This window comes from Capra hircus, chromosome 22 (genome assembly GCF_001704415.2).
Source record: "Capra hircus breed San Clemente chromosome 22, ASM170441v1, whole genome shotgun sequence".
Classification (NCBI taxonomy): domain Eukaryota; kingdom Metazoa; phylum Chordata; class Mammalia; order Artiodactyla; family Bovidae; genus Capra; species Capra hircus.
Window position 1 is genome coordinate 7,228,303 of NC_030829.1, and position 21,503 is coordinate 7,249,805.

Here is a 21,503-nt window from a genome sequence, read left to right on the forward strand (position 1 = left end):
TCAGATCAGCATTATTTGTAAGAGTCCCAAGCTGGAAACAGTCTGAATGCCCATCAGCTGACGAATCAATGTTCACACATGGAACACTCCTCAGCAGCAAAACGGAGAACATTCCACATCGTGCTGCAGCAGGAATGAGCCTCAAACACACGACGCTGAGTGAAAGAGGTCAGGCACAGAAGACTTCACATGGCTGAAGCGAAGTCGCTCAGTCGTGCCTGACTCTTTGTGACCCCATGGACAGTAGCCTGCACCAAGCTCCTCCGTCCATGGGATTTTCTAGGCAAGAGTACTGGAGTGGGTTGCCGTTTCCTTCTCCAGGGAATCTTCCTGACCCAGGGATCGAACCCAGGTCTCCCGCATTGTAGACAGACGCTCTACCGTCTGAGCCACCAGGGAAGCCCCTAGTTCTATGAAATTCCAGCAGAAGGCAGAACCACAGAGATGGAAAACGTTAGTGGTCGCCTGATGTGGGGTGGAAATGAAGGCTTCCTGCTTGAGAGAGTCTTCTGAGTGAAAAACGTGTCCTAAAACTGGATTGTGGTGGTGGATTTACACCTGAATAAATTTAGTAAAGGCCTTCCCCAGGGGCTCAGCTGGTAAAGAACTCGCCCACCAACGAGGGAGACAAAAGACATGCCAGTTTGATCCCTGGATCAGGAAGATCCCCTGGAGAAGGGTATGGCTACCCACTCCAGTGTTCTTGCCTGGAAAATCCCGTGGACAGAGGAGCCTGGCAGGCTACAGTCCATGGGATTGCAAATGGTCAGACATGACTGAGAACCGCCCCCCTGCCACACAAGTTTAGTAAAACCCATCAAAGTGCACCCTAACATGAGTGAAATTAATGGTACATAAATTATACTTCAACAACACTTTTCCAAACAAGACGATCTGCTGGTTGTGCAAATCTGGGCCAAGGAGACCAAGGAAAAATCCCTGCTGTTCACAAGGATGGCTGAAAATACAGTAATGTTCCAGGAACATCAGTGTTACGGATGGGTTAGTTCAGGCCTGCTCAGAAAGCTTTGACATATTTTTAAAAATTATTTATTTGGCTGCACCAGGTCTTGGTTGCAGCACATGGGACCTTTAGTTGCTGCTCCCCGACCAGGGATCTAACCCGGGCCCCTTGCACTGGGAGTGTGTAGTCTTAGGCACTGGACCATCAGGGAAGGCCCCAGAAAGCCCTGACATATTAAAAATCAGCTTAAGGTAAATTTAATATAAAAGGTTTACACATTGGTCAATAAAGATGTTGTCCTTATTATTTTCAGAGGCTCATTGAATTTTACAAATGACATTGGAGAAGGTGAAATGTATGCCCCTGAGAGACAAACAAAGAGTTGGATTGGTTTGGGTAGAGTCCAGGGTAGGGTCATTTAGTATTAAGATTCTGTTTTCCACAGTATGCTGCTGCTGCTAAGTCGCTTCAGTCGTGTCCGACTATGCGACCCCATAGACGGCAGCCCACCAGGCTCCCCGTCCCTGGGATTCTCCAGGCAAGAACACTGGAGTGGGTTGCCATTTCCTTCTCCAATGCATGAAAGTGAAAAGTGAAAGTGAAGTCGCTCAGTCGTGTCCGACTCTTAGCGACCCCATGGACTGCAGCCCACCAGGCTCCTCTGCCCATGGGATTTTCCAGGCAAGAGTACTGGAGTGGGGTGCCATTTCCTTAAGTTCCTTAAAGAAAAAACAAAATTAAAAGTAGAACTACCATATGACTCTAGTAATCCCCCTCTTGGGCATATACCTGGAAAAAACCATAATTCAAAAAGATACGTGTTTCTCAACATTCATTGTGGCACTCTTTACAATAGCCAAGACAAGGAAGCAACCTAAATATCCATTAACAGATGAATGGATAAAGATGCGCTACGTAAATACAACGGAATACCACTTAGTCATCAAAAGAAATGACATCATGCAGTTTGCAGTTACATTGATGGACCTGGAGACTGCCATACAGAGTGAAGAAAGTCAGAGGAAAACAAATGTTGTAGAATGTCGCTTATTTGTGGAATCTAGAAAAATGGTACAGATGAACTTATTGGCAAAGCAGCAATAGAAGACACGGATATAGAGAACACATGTATGGATACCAGAGGTAAGGGGGAGGGAAGGCAGTGGGATGAATTGGGAGCTTGGGATTGAGCTATATACATTATCGATACTATGTATAAAGTAGTTAAGTGATGAGAACCTACTGTACAGCACAGTCAGAGCTCTGCTGCTGCTGCTGCTGCTGCTGCTGCTAAGTCGAGTCAGTTGTGTCCGACTCTGTGTGACCCCATGGATGGCAGCCCACCGGCTCCCCCGTCCCTGGGATTCTCCAGGCAAGAACACTGGAGTAGGTTGCCATTTCCTTCTCCAATGCATGAAAGTGAAAAGTGAAAGTGAAGTCGCTCAGTCGTGTCCGACTCTTAGCGACCCCATGGACTGCAGCCCATCGGGCTCCTCTGTCCATAGGATTTTCCAGCCAAGAGTACTGGAGTGGGGTGCCATTGCCTTCTCCTAGAGTGATCTAAATGGGAAGGAAGTCTGAAAAAGAGGGGATATATGTAGAGCTAATTCACTTGACAGCAGAAACACACACAGCATTGTAAAGCAACTATACTCCAATAAAAATTAATTTAAAAATTCAAAAAGATTGTTTTCCAGAACATAGCACCCTGGACAAGGGGGAGAACCCCCAAAGACTCCCTCACACAAACAAAGAAAACACTCTGACTTTCGGTGGAGACAAACCAGATTGGAATCCAGTTCCACCTCTCCCTGAAGTTTAAACGTTTTCATCCGTGAAGCGGGCTCTCCACTGCCACCTGTGGGGTGCGGTTCTGAAGGCTGGATGAGGGGAACCAAGGAAGGCAATGGAAGGGAAACACTCTGCCGAGGTGGTTTCACTCCAGGGCCCGAGCCTCTGGAGACGCCACAACAGGGACTCTCTGGGACGGGGGATGTGCAGGGGACCAACGCACGCAAGGCTTTAGTCTCTCGTCTCCCCAGAGCATGTCACAAGGTACACCTCTTGAGCATCACTTTCTCAGTGTTCAGGAACTTAGTGGAAGGAAGAGGGATGCACTGAGGCTTAGGCGCAGGGAGCAGTGCCTGCGCTCTGCCCAACACCCAGAGGATGCGGGACATCCAGCAGAAGATGCTACGGAGACACCCCTCGGTCTGGGTCTGGGCTATTTTTTTCAGCACATACATGCCTCCTGCAGAGTTCCCGGACTCCCGGTCATCACTGATGTCTGGGAGACAGAGAAACACACTCCTGTAAAAAGACGCTGTTGGTTAGCAACAGACATCTTTCTTCCTCTCTTAAGAAAGTGGACCTCATCTCTGCACAGAATCTTAAATACAGGTAAGCAAAAAAAGAAATTGTAAACAACCTCTCAAACACCCACCACCCAGATATGCGCATATATTTTTAAAATTTTTATTTATTTACTTGATTTTGGCTGTGCTGGGTCTTCGTTGCTGTGCGCAGGCTCTCTCTAGTTGCATGAGCGGGTCTCCTCTCTAGTGCGGTGTGTGGGTTTCTCACTCCAGCAGCTTCTCTTGCTGTGGAGCACAGGGTCTAGGGTGTGTGGGCTCGTTAGCTGGGCGTGAGCTCAGTAGTTGCTCCGCAGCATGTGAAATCTAACCTGCGTCCCCTGCCCCCAGATATGCTCATGCCAACATTTCCGTTTCTCTCACTAGTCTTCTCCTCTGGGAACATGAGCACGTGTCAATATAAGACAGGTGCCACACCAGAGCCAGAGGGCTGGGCTTCAGACCACGTCTCCACAACGTGCAGACGTGAAGCGAACGCATTAGTCGCTCAGTCATGTCCAACTCTTTGAGACCCCACGAACTGTAGCCTGCCAGGCTCCTCCATCTATGGGACTGTCCAGACAAGAATACTGGAGTGGGTTGCCATTTCCTTCTCCAGAGGATTTTCCCGGCCCAGGAATCAAGCCTGGGTCTCCCGCGTTGCAGGCAGACTCTTTACCACCTGAGCTACCAGGGAAGACCAGTATGTAGACACATGACCCGGTAAATCAGGGAAGAGGACAGTAAGCTCCTCTGAGTTCTGGGGAGGGACGAGCGGATTAAATACACAATATGCTCAGAACTGGACATGGTGGAGGACAGTGCTTATGGTGTGAGATCAGGAAGCCTGGAGCAGGAAGAGCATCTCCCACAGTTGCTGGGGTCTGCACATCCACATGTGTGCCCCTGTCTGTTGACAGGTGAACAGGCCTGGACTGAGTGTGTGCATGTGTGCAGCTCTTCTGTCCAAACTGACAACACAGGATCCAACTTAGGGCAAATGCTTTTTTCACACCACTTACCGTGAAGATATTTTCAAGTAAATAAGTACAGATCTCCATCTGCATCTTAGCGGCTCTGGGGTCTCCCATCCCATCTATGCTTTCCCACTGCTGCTGGTCTGCATAATCATTTGGGGTTGTGTTTATGAGCTCTCCTGGTGGGTAGCACAGAAATTCTAAAGGAAGTCAAAGATCAGAAAAGCAATGGTCCACTAGATCAAAACAAGACTATTTTCCACTCCTTTGAACCAACCTCAACTTAGTGAAGTGGCTTATTCAGCCCACTCAAGTCTAGTTATGATTTAAATCAGAAGCTATAATTTAATACCTGCTCAACATTAAAAACAGTAAGATCATTTGAATACAAATTTTATTTAATAAAAAGGCTACATGATTCTTAACAAAGTAAAAATCAGAAAAACTTCAAATGCTTCCCTTCCAACCCTGTGGATGCCTCTGTGTTGCTGGGCTACCAGCCCCGCCCCATTACCACGCAGCCTGGACGGGGTGTGTCAGGCACCACCGGGCGCCGGGGAAACCTAGGTAAGCACACGCCTAGCCCATCTTCCAATCAGAAGTGAATGCTGGCCTTCCGAGTGGCAGGTGAGGTATGCGCAAGGCTGGAACTCTGAAGGGTCACAGTCTTTGTCCCAGGGAGTCGGCCATGAGTCTTGCTCCTAGTTTGCATGTCTGTGGGTCTAGACTGTGCGAAAAACCGGCTTGTCCACGAACTCCACGGTGCACAGTTCCGGGCCACCGTCCTGGCAGGGCGCATGCTCCAGCTCCAGCACCACGATGATGTTCGGGGTCGAAGTCACCAGGATGTGCTGAGGCACGAACAGGGTCATCTGGGGGCCCCGCACTGGCCAGTAGCGGCCGAGGTTAAAGCCGTTGATCCACACCTGACCCTGGAGAGAGAGAAAACCATCAACCCAGCTGTGCTGACTCTTCTGAGGGGCATGAGAACCTTGGTCGGGGGGGTGGGGTGGGGAAGCAGGCAGTGTCCCCAGGAAGATGCTCAAGTCGGGCAGGAGTTGGATGAGAGAATCCACTCATCCCAGTACCCACCCTGCTTCACAGGAGACGTGTTCGGTGCCTCCTGTGGCTTCGGTGCCGCGCAGGTCAGGACTGGATGACGCTGCGGCAGTCACCAAGTTTCCGAATTCTGTCCTGGGTACGGTGCGATGTGGGGGTGGGGGTGCCTGTCTGCACACACCCGCCTCTGCCCGAGGCCTCTGTACACAGTCGCCTCCCTGCCTCCTCGGGAGACGAGCTTTGCCTCTGTGCTCCCCCCTCCTCCAGGCTGTAGGGGTCTTGCTGCCCGAGGTAAGCAGGAGCCCAGCAGCCCAGACACATGCTTCCTCTGGAAAGATAGAGAGGGTCGAGGAGGGAGAGGCTGGCTGCCCAGGTGGGCGTCTACCTTCTTGCTGCCTTTTGATGGTTTTCACACCAGCATAAGAGTGAGGGGTGAGGACTTGCTTCAAGGAGCACAGAGGATCCTACAAGCTGCGAAGACTTCTGCTGCTGCTGCTAAGTCGCTTCAGTCATGTCTGACTCTGTGCAACCCCATAGATGGCAGCCCACCAGGCGCCCCCGGCCCTGGGATTCTCCAGGCAAGAACACTGGAGTGGGTTGCCATTGCCTTCTCCAATGCATGAAAGTGAAAAGGGAAAGTGAAGTCGCTCAGTCGTGCCCGACACTTAGGAGTAGGAAAAGCTGCTTCCTCCGCAAAACCCAGGAGGAGAAAGTTCTCAGGAATGGGGACTGGGCCCGGGTGCGTCTGCACAGCGTGACGGCAGGAGCTAGAATTTGCTGTCCGGTGAGACTTAGCAGTTGATGTGACAGATGGACCATTCTGTTACAGAGAAAGCAAGGGAGCAAAGGAGAGGAGGTCACACACTAGAGGGAGAAAGGATACCTGGGAGAGGATGGGAGGGAGGAAGAAGCACCAAAATTGGCCCCACAATGGCCCTAATGTCTTGGGGATACATCCTGGAGAGGTCCCGCCCCAGTTGCCCCCTGGAGCCCAGACCTGAACCCAGCTCTGGGTGCTCACCCTGGAGCTACCTACTCAGTTCTCACCTTTGGGTAATTTTCAGCCCCCAGGTGGCCCCTGGATGCGAGCTTCCCACCTGGCTTCCAACCTTATTCCTGCCGCCTCCTGCCTATGTGACCTTGGGCAGGTCCCCACTCCCACTGGTACCCGGGGATGGGTGGCAGGCAGGAGGAAGCCGGGCGTGGTCAGCATGGCGTGGCTGCACCCCTCACGCCACCCAGTGAAAAGACCTTGGCCTCCACGGCCCCTTGAAAGGAAGCCAGTGATGGAAAGCCACCTGTCTGTTGGGATAAGTCATTTAGAAAAAGGATGACAGTTTCACACTTCTCAGAATTATTTTACTCTTGTTTTTACCACGGGATATGCTGTCTCGATCCATGCTGAAGGTACACGCAACCGTCAGCTTCACCAGGGTTTATCACATTGAAGATCTGGTGGCGCCCCGCTTCCGCCAAGTTAGAGAACGGCAGAGGCCGACTCTGCAGTCGGGGTTGGGGGAGATGGGCTCCAAGGGAAGCGAGGGAGAGCGCTGTGAGCACCACGTGTGGGCCACCCCGGCTCCACCTTGCGTCCTGGCCACACCGAGGACCAGTCCCTCCCAAGATGCTGCCCCTCCAACACCTCTCCCGCTGCACGGAGCTGGTCTCCTGTGTTGGTTGTTGGGACTGGGGAGCTGGGTGGGAAAAGGCTCCCCCCAGCTTCCTCCAGGGTTAGGGGGGTGCAATTCACCTGGCGCAGTGGGCTGGGACCCCAGGAGCACCTTGCTTGACACTGGAAGGTGGCAGGGGAGCTGGGCCACTGTCAGGGGTTTGCACGGGTAGACGAGGGACTGGCACCTATGGGCTCAGCTTGCCCTTGGTGCCCTCAGTAACCCCTAACTGTCACTCCTAGTTGCTCATCAAAGTAGATGTAATTTTTCTTCTGATCCTCCTGGTTTTGCACCATTTGTTTAAGTTATCTTTTCTCTCCCAAATTATCACCCATTTGGACCCTTCAGCTCCCATCTGCATTCTGCCTCCTTACTCACCTAAGTGACTCTAACATGTAGATATCGTGCCTGGCACCTTCTCTCCAACCTTCCCCAAATTCAGGGTCACAGGATCTCTGCTGTTGCTGGTTAGTCGCTACGTCGTGTCCAACTGTCTTGTGACCCCGTGCTGTAGGGTCATTCTGTAGCCCACCAGGCTTCTCCGTGGAATTCTCCAGGCAAGAATACTGCAGTGGATTTCCATTTCCTTCTCCAGGGGATCTTCCTGAGCCAGGAATCGAACCTGTGTCTCCTACATTGCAGGCGAGTTCTTTGATTTTGGTTAATTCTCCAAAGCAAGGAAAGTCTTCAGGACAGTTTCCCTCTACTCTCCGTCCTGAACAGAATGGGCGTTCAGGGATGCCCATGACAGTCTGGTTGCCCCTTCCAACCCGGAGGAATGAAGGATTCGGAGAGCACAGGTCACGGTACACAGTTCTGAGGCCCTGCTGGTCAACAGAACTGTGCACAGAGATGGAGGGCTCGTGCTGCTCCGCAGGGTAGCTACCTGCACTTACCAGTGGCTGGTGCAAGGGGGGAGCTAAGTTTTCACTTTGAATTAATTCAAAGGTAAATGTAAAATAGCAGGTGCCCGGTGACTGTTGTGCTGAGCAGCTCAGCAGAGGTGGGGTGAATGCCCAGCACTCCATCGTCAGACCCATCTCCCTGCTCCCCTCTACTTTCCCAGCCAGGTCTTCAGACACATTCCGGGCAGCGTTGGCTCAGGAGCCTGGAGCCCCCACCCCCTGCCGCCTGGGCAGGTCCCCCTACTTCCTCTAACTCTAGATCCCAGGCTCCACGTACCACATGAACATCAAACAGTTCTCACGAGGTCCTGCTTCTAAGCTCCGTATGTGGCCCACGGGCATATGCCTTGGTCCTCTCGCCCTTGTGGTCAGCTCCCTGCTTTCCTCCTGCCCACCCCAAGCTCACTCACCTGTGCCCCGTGCTTCACCCCGAGCCTGAAAGGCTATCCCCCACACTCCAAGCCTTTGGATCCTTCAAGCGTCCACCCCATCACCACCTCCACAGAGAGAGAGTCATGTCACCCTCCTCAGTCCTGGGCCTTCCATTCCCAGCCACTCGCTTGCCCTTTGATATTGTTCTTCTAGTTATTGGCATTGTTTGCACATGCAGTCACTTGTTTCACTACTGCTTTAGCAGCTATTTCCAGCAGAGAGACATATACACCCACGACACCCAGGAGGTAGGACTCGTGGACGATTCTGCCTGGGCAAATGCCCAGCCCCACTTCAAGAATACTCCTGTCCCTCCCCTCCCAGCTTCAGAATTTTAGGGACTACTGCCCACGGGCAGAACAACGCAGCACTTGCCTGCTCCCTTGATTAACACTGTGAGTTTTTTAAAACACAATTTTTTACGGCAAAAAAAAATCAGTTTAGGACTTCCTTGGTGGTCCAGTGATTAAGAATCTGCCTGCCAATGAAGGGGACGTGGGTTCAATCCCAGGTCTGGGAAGATCCCGCATGCTGTGAGCAACTGAACCCGTGTCCACAACTTCTGAAGGCCACGCTCTAGAGCCTATGCTCTGCAACAAGAGGCGTCGCTGCAACGAGAAGCCGGCGCAGTGCTGCTAGAGCGCGGCCCCGGATTGCGCAACTAGAGAAACTAAGACGGTTAGAGAAACTAACTAACCAAGAGAAACTAGCTGCGCTGGTAACTAAGATCCAGCGCAGCCAAAAAAAAGAAATCACTTTAAAAGAGTCAAACTGAAAAAAAAAATCTATTAAAATATATATATACATTCTGATTCTTTTCTCTTTTAAAAAATTATGCTGAAATTATCGGTGGGGGGAGAGTAGGCCCATGTAATCTAAAAATAGACGTAACTCTTTTTTTTCCTTTTGTTCTAGCCATGTGGTTTGCGGATAGCACCTGTGCCGCTTGAGGCGCAAGCTCGGAGTCCCAACCATTGGACCTCCAGGAAAATTCCTAAAAGTAGACACACTCTTAATCAACACAGTTAAGTATTAATACATACTAAGGCTGAGCATCTGTAGAGTGAACACCGATGGCTTCAGAGTTTCCCCGGGTTGTCCCAGCTGAAACATCTCCATGACAAATGCTGACTTTCTCTGACTGTGGCTTGACCCCTGACAGACTCCCCACTCTCTGCTAAATATTATCACCAAGGTGGTAACAGTTCCAGTGAATGACAGGTTCCTGGCAGTGACTGACTTGCTTCTGTGTTAATCAGACAGACAGACATGTTTTCAATTCCCCAGATAAATAGAACCCTCTGAGAAGAATGTAAAACAAAAGATTCAATCCTGGTTTAAGTCATAGCTTCAACATTTTCAAATGCGGTCAGGAGTTCCTTTAACAACACCACACTTGGGTTGAACACTGACTCTGTTCTACTCTGGAAGAAGACATTTGATACTTGGAAAACTTAAAAGTCCGTTTCTCAAGGTTACAAGGTTCTCACATGCATGATTCATGAGTATTTATGGTGCTAACTTGGGAGGAAAAAACAAAGAAAAAAAGTAAAAGAGTGAGAGATAAGATGTTACATAAACCTTCACACAGGAGAAAACCAAAATCTCCCCTTCCTTCAGACCCCAAGTCTGCAGCTGATGCAAATCCTTTCCTTCTTCCTTTGTCTTAGAGTAAAAAGTTTACGATTTCTCTGTATTTTAGGACAGACCCAGATAGAATCGAAGCCACGAAAACACAGAATATTAACATAAAAGATGAGTCACTTCCTGCTCTCAGAAACCCATTCCTTCCTTTTCAACTCCCCCTGGGTGCCACCATTGCCTGATCTTTTTATGGAGCATCTCCCCTATGACTTTCCCATGTGTCTTCACACTCCTGGAATGAAGCTAAGAATTGGTAAGCGAAAACCATCTCTAGGCAGCCATACACTATTTGTTGCAGAGTCCATGCACTATAATTTTAAGGAGATTCTCCTTTACTCAGAGCCCATTTACTCCTGTTGGCATACAATTCTTACAAGCCTTGTTACTAAATTAATACACATTTGGGCAAAGGTGTCTATCTAGTTTCCAAGTTCACAGGACTTGTGATCAGAAACAATGAATAAAGTGGAAATAGTAAACTTTGTTAGGGGTAGGATAACTGTAAATCAGGCCAAAAGAGTTGAAAAAGCATGTCAAATTCAGAATGAAAGTAGGGTCAAACAGGGCTAAGACTTCGTGGCAGGCTGCAGAAATGCCCACAACTTTTCACAGCATATGCACTCAGGAAGTAGAATCTTGGATGGGGCTGGTCAAGTGTTGGGCAAAGAACATGGAAGAAGTCACACGTGAATTCTGACTTGGGTCTTAAGAACCCTTGCACATCTGCATTTTTTTCTTTGGACACTGCCAGTCATCCTATGAGCAAGCCCAGATTAGCTTGCTAGATGATGAGAGAGACACAGACCGATCTGTATGGCCTCAGCAGACAGCCAGCCAAGCCCCAAGACGAGGGCCTCCTCACCGACTAGAAGGGCTTGCCCAGCCAAGACCAGCGGAACCACAACCCAGTCTGCCAACACTCCCAATCAGGAGCTAAATACAGGGTTGCTGTTTGAAACCACTAAGCTTGGGGTGGTTTTTTAGACAGCGAAAGCTAACTGATAACACAACTCCATGGCATCAATGTACACCAGCGTGCTACTTTTCAGTAAATGATATCATTGAACCCAATTTCAAAGAGTAGGGTTATCCTCTACTAGTAAGCTCCTCGTTCACCAATTAGCCTCCAGATCCCGTCTCCAAGCCCCCACCTCTGTCGTGTCTGCACCTCTCTCAGGGGTTGTTGTAAGTAAGTGAGAGGACTCAGGTGAGCACTCAGCACGGTGGCTGGTGCGCAGGGAGCTCTCCACAGCAAGACTGCTGGTATTGTTTCCCGCAGCTGGGCCCCTTTTTCATCCTCTCTGCTGTGCTAAAGTCCAGCTTCCTTCCTTGTCCCTGGACCACTTCTCCTGCTGAAGAGCAAGTGTTGGGGGAATGAGGAAGAAGGATCTGTCTTATATGTATCAGACGAGAGGTGCCTCTGAGGCTCCAGTGGTCAGTCCATCCCGGTGGTCGGATGTGGTTTTCCCCGCCCTCAAAAATGATGAGCTGGAAATCAAGGTGTTACATCTGTGGGGATGAGCTCCCCTCAAAGTGTAAGCAGAGGGCCCTGAATCAGGTCCTGAGAACTGAAACACAGAGAAAGGAAAGCCTGAGAAGGAATGAAGACAGGGTAGGAAAGCAGAAGCTTGGTCATAGGCATCAGGAGAGCTTCAAGGGAGGGAGTGGTTATCTGGGTCAGATGTTACTTGCCAAGAAGTTAAGTGAGACATGTCTGGGGAGCATGTCACCATGTGGGTGCTGGTGGTCTCAGCGGGGACAGCTTCGGAGGAGCATGGGAGCAGAGTTCCTGCCCACTGCCATCCACTCTACAGGCTGAGTCTTTTCCCGAACAGGCACCTTCTCGCTGCATTCCCATCAATGCTAAAGTCTCCCCTAAAACTTGCCTCATACAGCCCAGCCCCCGCAACCCGTACAGAATTATCCATAGAGACTCGATTGACGGGCCATCTAGAAGATGGCCATCAGGTCTGGAAACAGAGATGACACAATTTCATTGTGCTGAATGCAGCTTCCCTTTTTTGCTGTGTTCCAGACTTCATGGCCACCCCCTGTGATGACCAAGAGCGGACAGCTCTTCCTGAATGAGCAGCAAGTACTCGAGTGGCCTCTGGCCCCCACCGTGCTCCTGGGTTGTCCCCCTCAGAGGCTGACAGCGCCATACCTCCACATGTGTAGGCTCCAAACTCTGGAGTCCTAGTTCTGAACAACCAGTTGGGGATTCCCATGAGCCCCTCCTCAGATTCAATAATGTCCTAGAATGGCTCACAGAATGCAGAAAAACACTTTACTGATATCTATGGGGTTATTATAAAGAACACAACTTAGAAACAGCCAGACAAAAAAGATTCACAGGGCAAGGTATTAGGGGTGTGGGATTGAGCTGCCAGCCATCTCCTTGTGTACCTCCCGCCCAGGTGTAAGCTCTCAGCATCTGGAAGTGTTCACCGACCCAAAAGCTCCTTGAATCTTGTTGTTCTAAAGTTTTTTGTTTGTTTTTTTATAGAATTCCATTTCCAGTCCCTGACCCTAACTCCAGAGGTTGAGGAAGGATGGGCTGAAAGTTCCAATGTCTAATCACATTGTCTTCTGGTGACTAGGCCTCAGGATAGGACTGATCACCAGAAAGACCAAATGATTAGAGAGCTGGAAATTTCAAAAGCAAGATTCAAAAAGAGTCTCCAAACAGAAGATAGTTATCAAACCTTCATTATAAATTCTTTTATCCCTGGTTCCTTTACAGCTTCTTGCTTTTCATCTATATTCAATGTTGATTTCTTTTGGTCACCAGCGTGTGGTGTCTTAGTTCCCTGACCAGGGATCGAACCTGTGACCCTAGCAGTGGAAGCTTGGCGTTCTAACCACTGGACCACAAGGGAGGTCCCCCTATGTTGCTTCTTAATGTTCAAAGCTTAATTCTGGTAGAGGAAAAACCGGAAGTTATCCCAGCCCTCTCACCCCCATGCTCTGCTAGGCATCCAGACCTAGTGCAAGTGGTAAAAAGTGCAGGAAGTCTACAGAGGATATTCATGTGGTGTCCTCCGCATGCATCTGAAGGAGAGAGAAACAGCACACACGTCACTGCCGAGACAAAGTAAGGGTTTTAGGTCTGGCCCACCTGGCACACTGGATCACTGAGGAGCAATGCTCACTGTGGGGAGTTTGTGGTCGGACGAGAGTTCTGTGCAGACCAAGCGCTGGTCTGTGTCTCTTGGATGAAGCCAAACATGTCAGACCACTTCCCAAAGAAATCCCAGTTGACGTTCGGGCATTTAACCAGAAAGCCACATCCGACTCAAGTACGGCCGATTAATCAGAAGTGACTTTTTTTAATCTCCAGAATCTCCTTATCAGTGACTTCATTCACCCCATCAAAGTAGTTTCTCTATAACAAGTGAATGGCAGAAGTCAAAGGGCCAGAACAGGGTCTCCCAGCTGGAGGATACAGCGGATTTGGTGCCGAGAGGCAGTCTTAGAAACCGCCCACGCTTTGGGTGGTCCAACCCCTCTGCATCCCCCTGATCTGCTAAAGTGCGCATCCTCCCAAACTCAGAACTCCGTGCCCCGGGGAGCGGGGGTGTGATCTGTCTGCCGTGCCTCTGCCGATTGCTCAGAACCTCAGGAGCTGGCATGGACGGTCCATGGCAATAGGGACCACCGCTCGCCAGAATAGAACAGAAATCGCGCATGCCCTGTCCTAGGGATGATAAATGTGTGTTCTCTGACCTTCCGACCTAGGCAACCCCGGCTCACAAATCTCAAGGACAGGCCTTCTGGTGTGTGTGTGTGTGTGTGTGTGTGTGAGGAGGTATAGCTTTACTGAGATGTAATTCACATCCTATACAACTCCCTCATTTCAAGTATGCAACTCAGAAGTTACTAGTTTACTAAAGAGCAATCCAACCAAAGAAAAACTCTTCAGTCTTCAGTATCCGCTCCCCACCCCCATTTTCCTTCAATACCCCCTTTTCCCTGCTCTAGGCAACCACTAATCTTCCTGGGTCTATAGATCTGCCTGTTCCGGACATTTCACATACATGGTATCACATGGTTTATATGGTTTGTGACTAGCTTCTTTCACGGAACATGTTTTCAAGGTTCATCCATGTCGTTCATTTGTCTTTTTAGCATTTTTATGTATTAACACTGCTGTGCGGACTTTTCTCTAGTTGTGGTGAGCAGGGGCTACTTTCCAGTTGTGGTGTGTAGGCTTCTCACTGCGGTGACTTCTCTTGTGGAGCAAGGGCTCCAGGGCGCACAGGCTTCAGTAGTCATGGTGCATGGGCTTAGTTGCTCTGAAGCATGTGGGATCTTCCCGGATCAGGGATCGAACCCATGTCTCTTGCATTGGCAGGTGGATTCTTTACCACTGAACCACCAGGGAAGTCCTGTTCATTTGTTTTTACTGCCAAATAATTTTCCATTAAACAGATAGGCCATAGTTTGTTTATTCATTATTAGTTGATGGGCACTTGGTTTTTTTGACCTTTTAGTTGATTTTGGATAATTCTGGGTAATACTGCTCTGTACATCTGTGTACCAGTTTTTACCTTAATTTTTGGCTGAACCATGCAGCATGTGGGATCTTAGTTCCCCTGCGTACTAGTTTTTGATCAGATATATGAATTAGATGGAGTTTCTTGGGTTCTAAACACCCTGACACATTCATAAATATTGTGTGCACATGTACTTTAATTTTTTTTTTTTAACTTTTGACTGCACTGGCTCTTGGTTGCTTTGTGTGGGCTTTCTCTAGTTGTGGCGAGGGGGGCTGTGGGGCTACTCTTCGTTACTGTCCCGGAGCTTCTCATTGCAGTGGCTTCTCTTGCTTCGGGGCCCAGTGGGCTCTGGAGTGTGGGCTCAGTAGTTGTGGCTCACGGGCTTCACGGCTCCACGGCATGCAGAATCTTCCCAGGGATGGAACCCACGTCCCCTGCACTGGCAAGTGGATTCTTATCCACTGCACCACCAGGCGAGTCCTGAACATGAACTTTTCAAGCATAAAGGTGCAGAAAACCCATCAGACTAGGAAAGTGAAGAGCTTCTGCCTGGATCATTAGTACAAGCTCCCCCTGGCCTTCGAGGCCCTGTACATGCTGCCAGCCTTTTCATCTGGGCCTCCAAGTCAGACAGACCTAGGGCTGGGGAGCCTTTCCACCAGCATGTCTGTACCTCACGCCACATACTGAGGTCTTTGAGCCTCTATCTGCTCATCTGCAAACTGAAGACACTACCAGGACATCCTACCACAGGGGCCTCCTTTGATGATTATAAAGATAGTGTTTCCTAAGTGCTGAGCAAAATGCCTGGGTCAGTAACTCTTGGGTGTGACATTTCCATGACCTGGCCAAGGTGAACCCCTTCGACCTCCAAAAACATGCTATGCTTTTCCATTTATTTTTTCCTTTGTATCTACTATTCTTTCACTTGAAGTTCCCTCCCTGACATAACCTCTGATTCTGATGAAGGACTATCCATCCTTTGGGTGTGTTTCAGGCTCCATCTGAGCCCTCAGCCCTTCTCATAACTCCTGGGAAAGATAATGCTGTCTTCATGCGTTTCATCTCTTGAAGATTCTTTCTCTAAGCCACGGAACTGATGCCACCTGGTGAGCCATCGTTTGTGTTGGGTCTTCTCGTGGGCCTTGGTCCTCCAGCAACAGCCAAGCCTCTCTTCACCAACGGGACCCTCAGAAGGCCTGCACTCCACTCACCTCCAAACTCACCACCAAGAGGTTTCTTGCAAGGGACCCAGCAACAGAAGCAAGTCCCGTCTTCCACCTGGAGGCAGTTACAGAGCAACCAGGCCCAGGGAGGAGGCCAAATAAACCAGGCACTTAAAAAAAAATGCCCCTCGTGAAACTTATCGCTCAGCGGTGAAACTGGGGCGCCAGCATGAGTGACGAAGTGCCACGGGTGCTGAGTCCAGACTGGGCTCCAGGGGGATCAAAGGGGACAAAGGGTGTAGGAAGGTTTCAGACAGGAGTTAATGCCAGCCTTGAAGTTGTGAAGACCCAGTGGGCACAGAGAGGGAATGAAAAAGAGTGAATAGAGGACACCAAGAGGGAGAAGAGGGGGCAGTAACGGGGGAGGGGGACGTGGCGGAAGGGCGGGGCGAGGAAGGGGAGGGGAGAGAAGAATGAGCATGCGCAATCCACTGGGCTCATCCAGGTCAGGCTATACTTCGTTTCCGGGTCCCAGCAGACAGGAGTTGGAGAGAAGACGGAGAAGCTGACAAAGTGCAGGAGGAGGAAGAGAGAGAACAGGATCTCGGCCTGGAGGAAGAAGGTGGGGAGGGGGTTTGGAGCTCGCACTTCCTTCTAGAGGCCACTGGGCAGGAAGTGAGGGTGGAGGCAGGAAGTCCTGTAAGTCTGACAGGAAGCTGAGGAACAAAGGATCTCACCTGATAGCGTCAAGTAGGGTGAGTCCTCAGTGGAGGAGGCAGGTGGTGTAAGGGAGGTGGTGAGAGTTAGAGGCCAGCTGTGGATAGGAAGACTAAGGCCAAGGACTGCCGGGCAGCTTGGGACCTCCAGAGTTTGGAGACAGTGAGGGGACGAGTATGCCAGAGAGGCCACACCTGGGGTCCTCAGTTACCGATGAACTGAGTCGGACACGACTGAAGCGACTTAGCAGCAGCAGCAGCAGCAGCAGAGAGGCCAGTGCTAAACCCACTCCCAGTGAGCCTGAACAAGGAGTGGAAGGGCAAGGGGGCCGGGGGATTGAGGGCTCCTAAGGAAAAAAAAAAATGGTGGTGTCGTCTAGGCAGGATAGGGAAGAACTGTGGCCCTGATGGTGGAGTTTCAGGTCATCCACAGGATCCAAGAGTAGACCTGGGAGCCTTGAGAGTTTTGAGGGATAGAAACATACGGCCAGAGAGAGGACTGTTGCTAAGTCACTTCAGTCGTGTCCGACTCTGTGTGACCCCGTAGACGGCAGCCGACCAGGCTCCCCCCTTCTTGGGATTCTCCAGGCAAGAACACTGGAGGGGGTTGCCATTTCCTTCTCCAGTGCATGAAAGTGAAAAGTGAAAGTGAAGTCGCTCAGTCGTGTCCGACTCTTCGAGACCCCATGGACTGCAGCCACCAGGCTCCTCCATCCGTGGGATTCTCCAGGCAAGAGTACTGGAGTGGGGTGCCATCTCCTTCTCTGGGAGAGAGGATAGTAGAGCTTAAAATTACAGAAGTATGTTCACCAGGAAATACATGCTTGGGCAATAAACCAAGTCTCAATAAATTTAAGAAGACTGTGCAACCATCACCACAATTTAATTTGGGGACATTTCCATCACTCCAAAAAGAAACCCCATATCCATTTTCAGTCACTCTCTATTCCCACCCTAATTCCTAGGCAGCCATTCATTTACTTTTTGGCTGTATAGATTGGCCTTTTCTGAAGAATTCAGACAAATGGGATCACACAATATGCGGTCTTTTATGATTGGCTGCTTTTACTTAAGGGTCTTCAGTCTTGCAAAACACCTCCAAGGGAATGGTCAGCCTTTGGATGGGGTGTGTTAATCTCTATTCACAGGTGGGCAGGGACAAACTGTCTCTTCAAGAGCTGAACAAAGGCACTTTCCTGTCAAGCAGAGGGGCAGGGTCCTCCAGGGAGGCCATTAAGTATGATTATAATAATAAAGCGATGAAAATCAAGTCAAAGAAACAATTTTGAACATGGAGTCAGAATTGGCTTCCTCCCTGCAAAATTCCTTGAAGAAGGAAACGGCAACCCACTCCAGTACTCTTGCCTGAAAAATCCCATGGATGGAGGAGCCTATAGTCCATGGGGTCTTGAAGAGTTGGACACTACTGAAGCAACTTAGCAGCAGCAGCAGCTTTTACTTAGCATAATGTTTTTCAGATTTATCCATGATGTACCTGTATCATTAGTCTGCCCCTTTTTATTGTGGAATATCATTCCCTTGTATGGATATTCCATAGTTTATTTCTCTACTTATCAGTTGATGGACATTTTGAATTATTTCCAACTCTTGGTTATTTTGATAATGCTACTATGAACATTTGCATGTAACTCTTTGTGTAGACACATATTTTCATTTCTCTTGGAAACAGCTGGGAGTAGAATTGAAGAATCCCATGGTAATTTTAGGAGAAATTGAAGAAACTGCCAAACTGTGTTACAAAGTGTTTGTACTATTTTACATTTCCAGTAGCAATGTAGGAGGGTTCCCATTTCTCCATATGCTTGCCAACATTTGTTCTTGTCCATCTTTTAATATTATAGCCATTTTAGTGGGTGTGAAGTGGTATTTCATTGTGGTTGATTTGCATTTCCTTAATGGTTTGCACTTCCTAAAAGCTTTAAGCATCTTTTCACATACTTATCTTCTTTGGTGAAATGTCATGCAAGTCCTTTGTCCATTTTTTGAGTGGGTTGGTTATCTTTCTGTTACTAAGTTATAAGAATTCTTTATATATTCTATATAAGTCCTTTGTCAGATATATGCATTGAAAACATTTTCTGCCAATCTGAAGCTTGGATATTCATTTTTTAAATAATGTCTTTTGAAGGGAAAACATTTTCAATTTTGATAAAATCAATTCATGAATTTTTTCCTGTAAGGATTATGTATTAGGTGTCAAGTCTAAGAAGTTTTTGCCTAACCCAAAATCAGGAAGATTTTTCTCCTTCTTCCAGAAGTTTTATAGAAGAATTAAGTTAGAAATAAAAAAATAAGAAATGCTTCTAAAACAAAAACAAAACACAGAGAATTCCTTGGTGATCCAATGCTTAGGACTGTGTGCATTCAATGCTGAGGGCTTGGGTCCAATCCCTGGTCAGGGAACTAAGATCCAAAAGCTGTGCAGTATGGCCAAAAAAACCCACCAAAATATGAAAATTAAACAATGCATATTTAAATAACTTATGGTTCAAAGAAGAGATATTAAGGGAAATTAGAAAATATTTCAGACAGAATGATAATGAAAACACATTTCCATAAACATGGAAAAATCAAACATTATAAAAGGGCACTTATTAAACACATGCCATGTGCATCTTCAGCTTCCCTGGTAGCTCAGCTGGTAGATAATCTGCCTGCAATGCAGGAGACATGGGTTCGATCCCTGGGTTGGGACGATCCCCTGGAGAAGGGAATGGCTACCCATTCCAGTATTCTGGCAAAGAGTTGGACACGACGGAGCAACATTCACTTTCACATGTACATCTTCTCTTGCAGCTTTTTTTCCAGTATTTTTTCCTCTTCTCCTTCAAGCTTCTCAAGAAGATTGTTTATCTTCAAGTATCTGTATTTTTCATGTGTTCATCTCCTCCCCCTTCAGTCCTCAATAGAAGGCTGTTTGGCTTGTAGTGTTCGCTCCACTGGCTTAGCCCTTACTGAGGGTCCTTGTGACCCCTGGTGCTAAACCCAGCAGAGATGCTTCAGTCTTCATCTCACTTGCCTCTTGGCAGCATAATGCTGTTCTCCTCCTATTTGTTTGGTCTCTCCTCACTCTCCATCATGTTTGTGTCTCTCAGAGATCAGCTCAGTGTCTCCCTTTCTTCCTTCTACATCATCTTTCCTTAGAGGAACTTGTCTACTGGCCATGTCTTCAATGACCATCCATATACAAATGATCTCATACATATATTCCCAGCCCACATCCCTCCTCCGAATATCCACCCATAAATACAACAGCCTCCTCAAGTACCTTCTCTCTGCTATTCCCCATGGCCTAACTCAACTGTCCACATCCAAAGTCATGATCATGCTCTTCTAGCACAAATCCTCTTTTGAAATTTCTTCTTTCAGTAAATGGTGTTATCTTCCTAGCAGCACGCCTAGAACCTGAGAGTCACCTGATATGTCCTTCTCTTTAAATGCCTCTGTCCAATCTGTCACTACCTCTTTATGGATTTAACTACAAACATCTCTCAAATAGTCTGTCATTACCATCTTGTCTCCCACCAACCCCGTCTCCTAGACAGTTTCCCTGAGCCCAATCCATCCCGGGGTCACAGAAACTCATTGCATCACAACCATGCCATGTCACTCTGTTTTGGTGGCTCTCAAAAGAAAGATAAAACTATAATGTGGTTAAATACCCTGTCCCAATCTAGTGTCTACCCACTTTCTAGCTGCTTCTCTGAACCACACTCCCTCTTCTCTGTGTTTCATACAGTTGAGTTCTCTATGAGTTCTTCATTTTGGCCACTTTCCCTCTAACCACATAACCTTGGCATATGCTGGCTTCTCTGCCTGGCATATGTTTCCCTCCCCTTTCTGCCATGTTAAGTCCTATTCAACCCCTCTCTGTCAAGCATCATGTTCACATGTCCAGCATGTTCCCTAACCACCTTAACATGGTCAAATGCCCAATTACTGTCAACCTCTATATTTCTTCTTAGCATCCGTTGCATTTGCAATTGTATCATTTAATTTGAGTGATGATATGATTTGGGTATGCTAGATTTTAAGTTCCATGAGAGCAAGAGGGCTTCCCTCATGGCTCAGATGGTAAAGAATCTGCCTGCAATGCAGGAGACCTGGGTTTGATCCCTCAGTTGGGAAGATCCCCCGAAGAAGGGCATGGCAACCCACTCCAGTATTCTCGCCTGGAAAATCCCATGGATAGAAGAGCCTGGTGGTCTACAGTCCACGGAGTCACAGAGTCGGACACGACTGAGTGACTAGCACACACCCAGACTTTAAGTTCCAAGGGAGCAAGAACCACATCCAGTTCTCTTCATTTTTGGATCCTTAGTGCCTGGCACAAAGTCTGGGCATGTAGTAGTGAAAAGGAGCAGGACCCTATGGGCCTTCCGCCACCATGCCTTCTGCCTGCCTTTTGTCTGAAGAAAACCTTTAGCCAAAGGATAAGTTTAATCAGAGAACTAAGAAAATACAGAAGCAAAGGAAAACAATCCAGTAGGATAAAATAATAATAACTTAAGTCAGTAAGCAAAGTCAAGGATCTTTAGTTTCTTCTCAGGGGCTTTAGATAATATTTGAGCCATATCCTTGGAGCTGTGTTGTAGATACTGAAACCCCCACCAGGTGGAAGAAGTTAACTACATGAAGACCAGACTCTAGCCATGACATAAGATGCCACAGTTCCACGAATTGGCCCCAGGGAAATGGAAGCAAACTGACCCCAGAACTGAAGATTAATTGTACTGAAAATAATCAAGATGACACTGGTCAGGGATTTCCTGGTGGTCCAGTGGTTAGGACTCCACACTTCCACTACAGGGAGCCCATGCTCAATCGCTTGTCAGGGAACTAAGATCCCAAGATAAGCAGTGCGGCAAAACAAATACCCAAAATGCTGGTCAGACCACTGCATGGTCAATTTCAAGGTGACTGTCAGAGCTGACTGTAGCCCCCTCCCTAACACCTATACAACTCTGAAGATCCCCTTTAAAAGCTCTTGCTCACTGCTTGTCAGTGGGAGGAGGAATGAGTTGGCCTATGGACGGGAGTCTGCCCTCCCTTTGGATACATACATCTGAAAAAAAGACAACTTTCCTTTCCACTAACCT

General features: G+C 48.4%; 1 protein-coding gene across 2 annotated transcripts in view; it reads right to left on the reverse strand.

Moving 5' to 3' along the window:
- The window catches only part of GLB1 (galactosidase beta 1), a 101,028-nt gene continuing 84,194 nt past the window's right edge, over positions 4,670-21,503 (reverse strand). The window contains exons 16-17 of one of the 2 annotated variants that reach the window (XR_001920004.1): positions 5,385-5,679; positions 5,134-5,224 (exon numbers count right to left, since the gene is read on the reverse strand). Coding sequence is in view for 1 of the 2 variants with exons in the window: in XM_018067164.1 (XP_017922653.1) it covers positions 5,015-5,224 (210 nt within the window). In the remaining variant the exon portion in view is untranslated. Of the gene's footprint in view, positions 5,225-5,384; positions 5,680-21,503 lie in introns of both variants that reach the window. The other variant, XM_018067164.1, reaches the window with a different exon arrangement.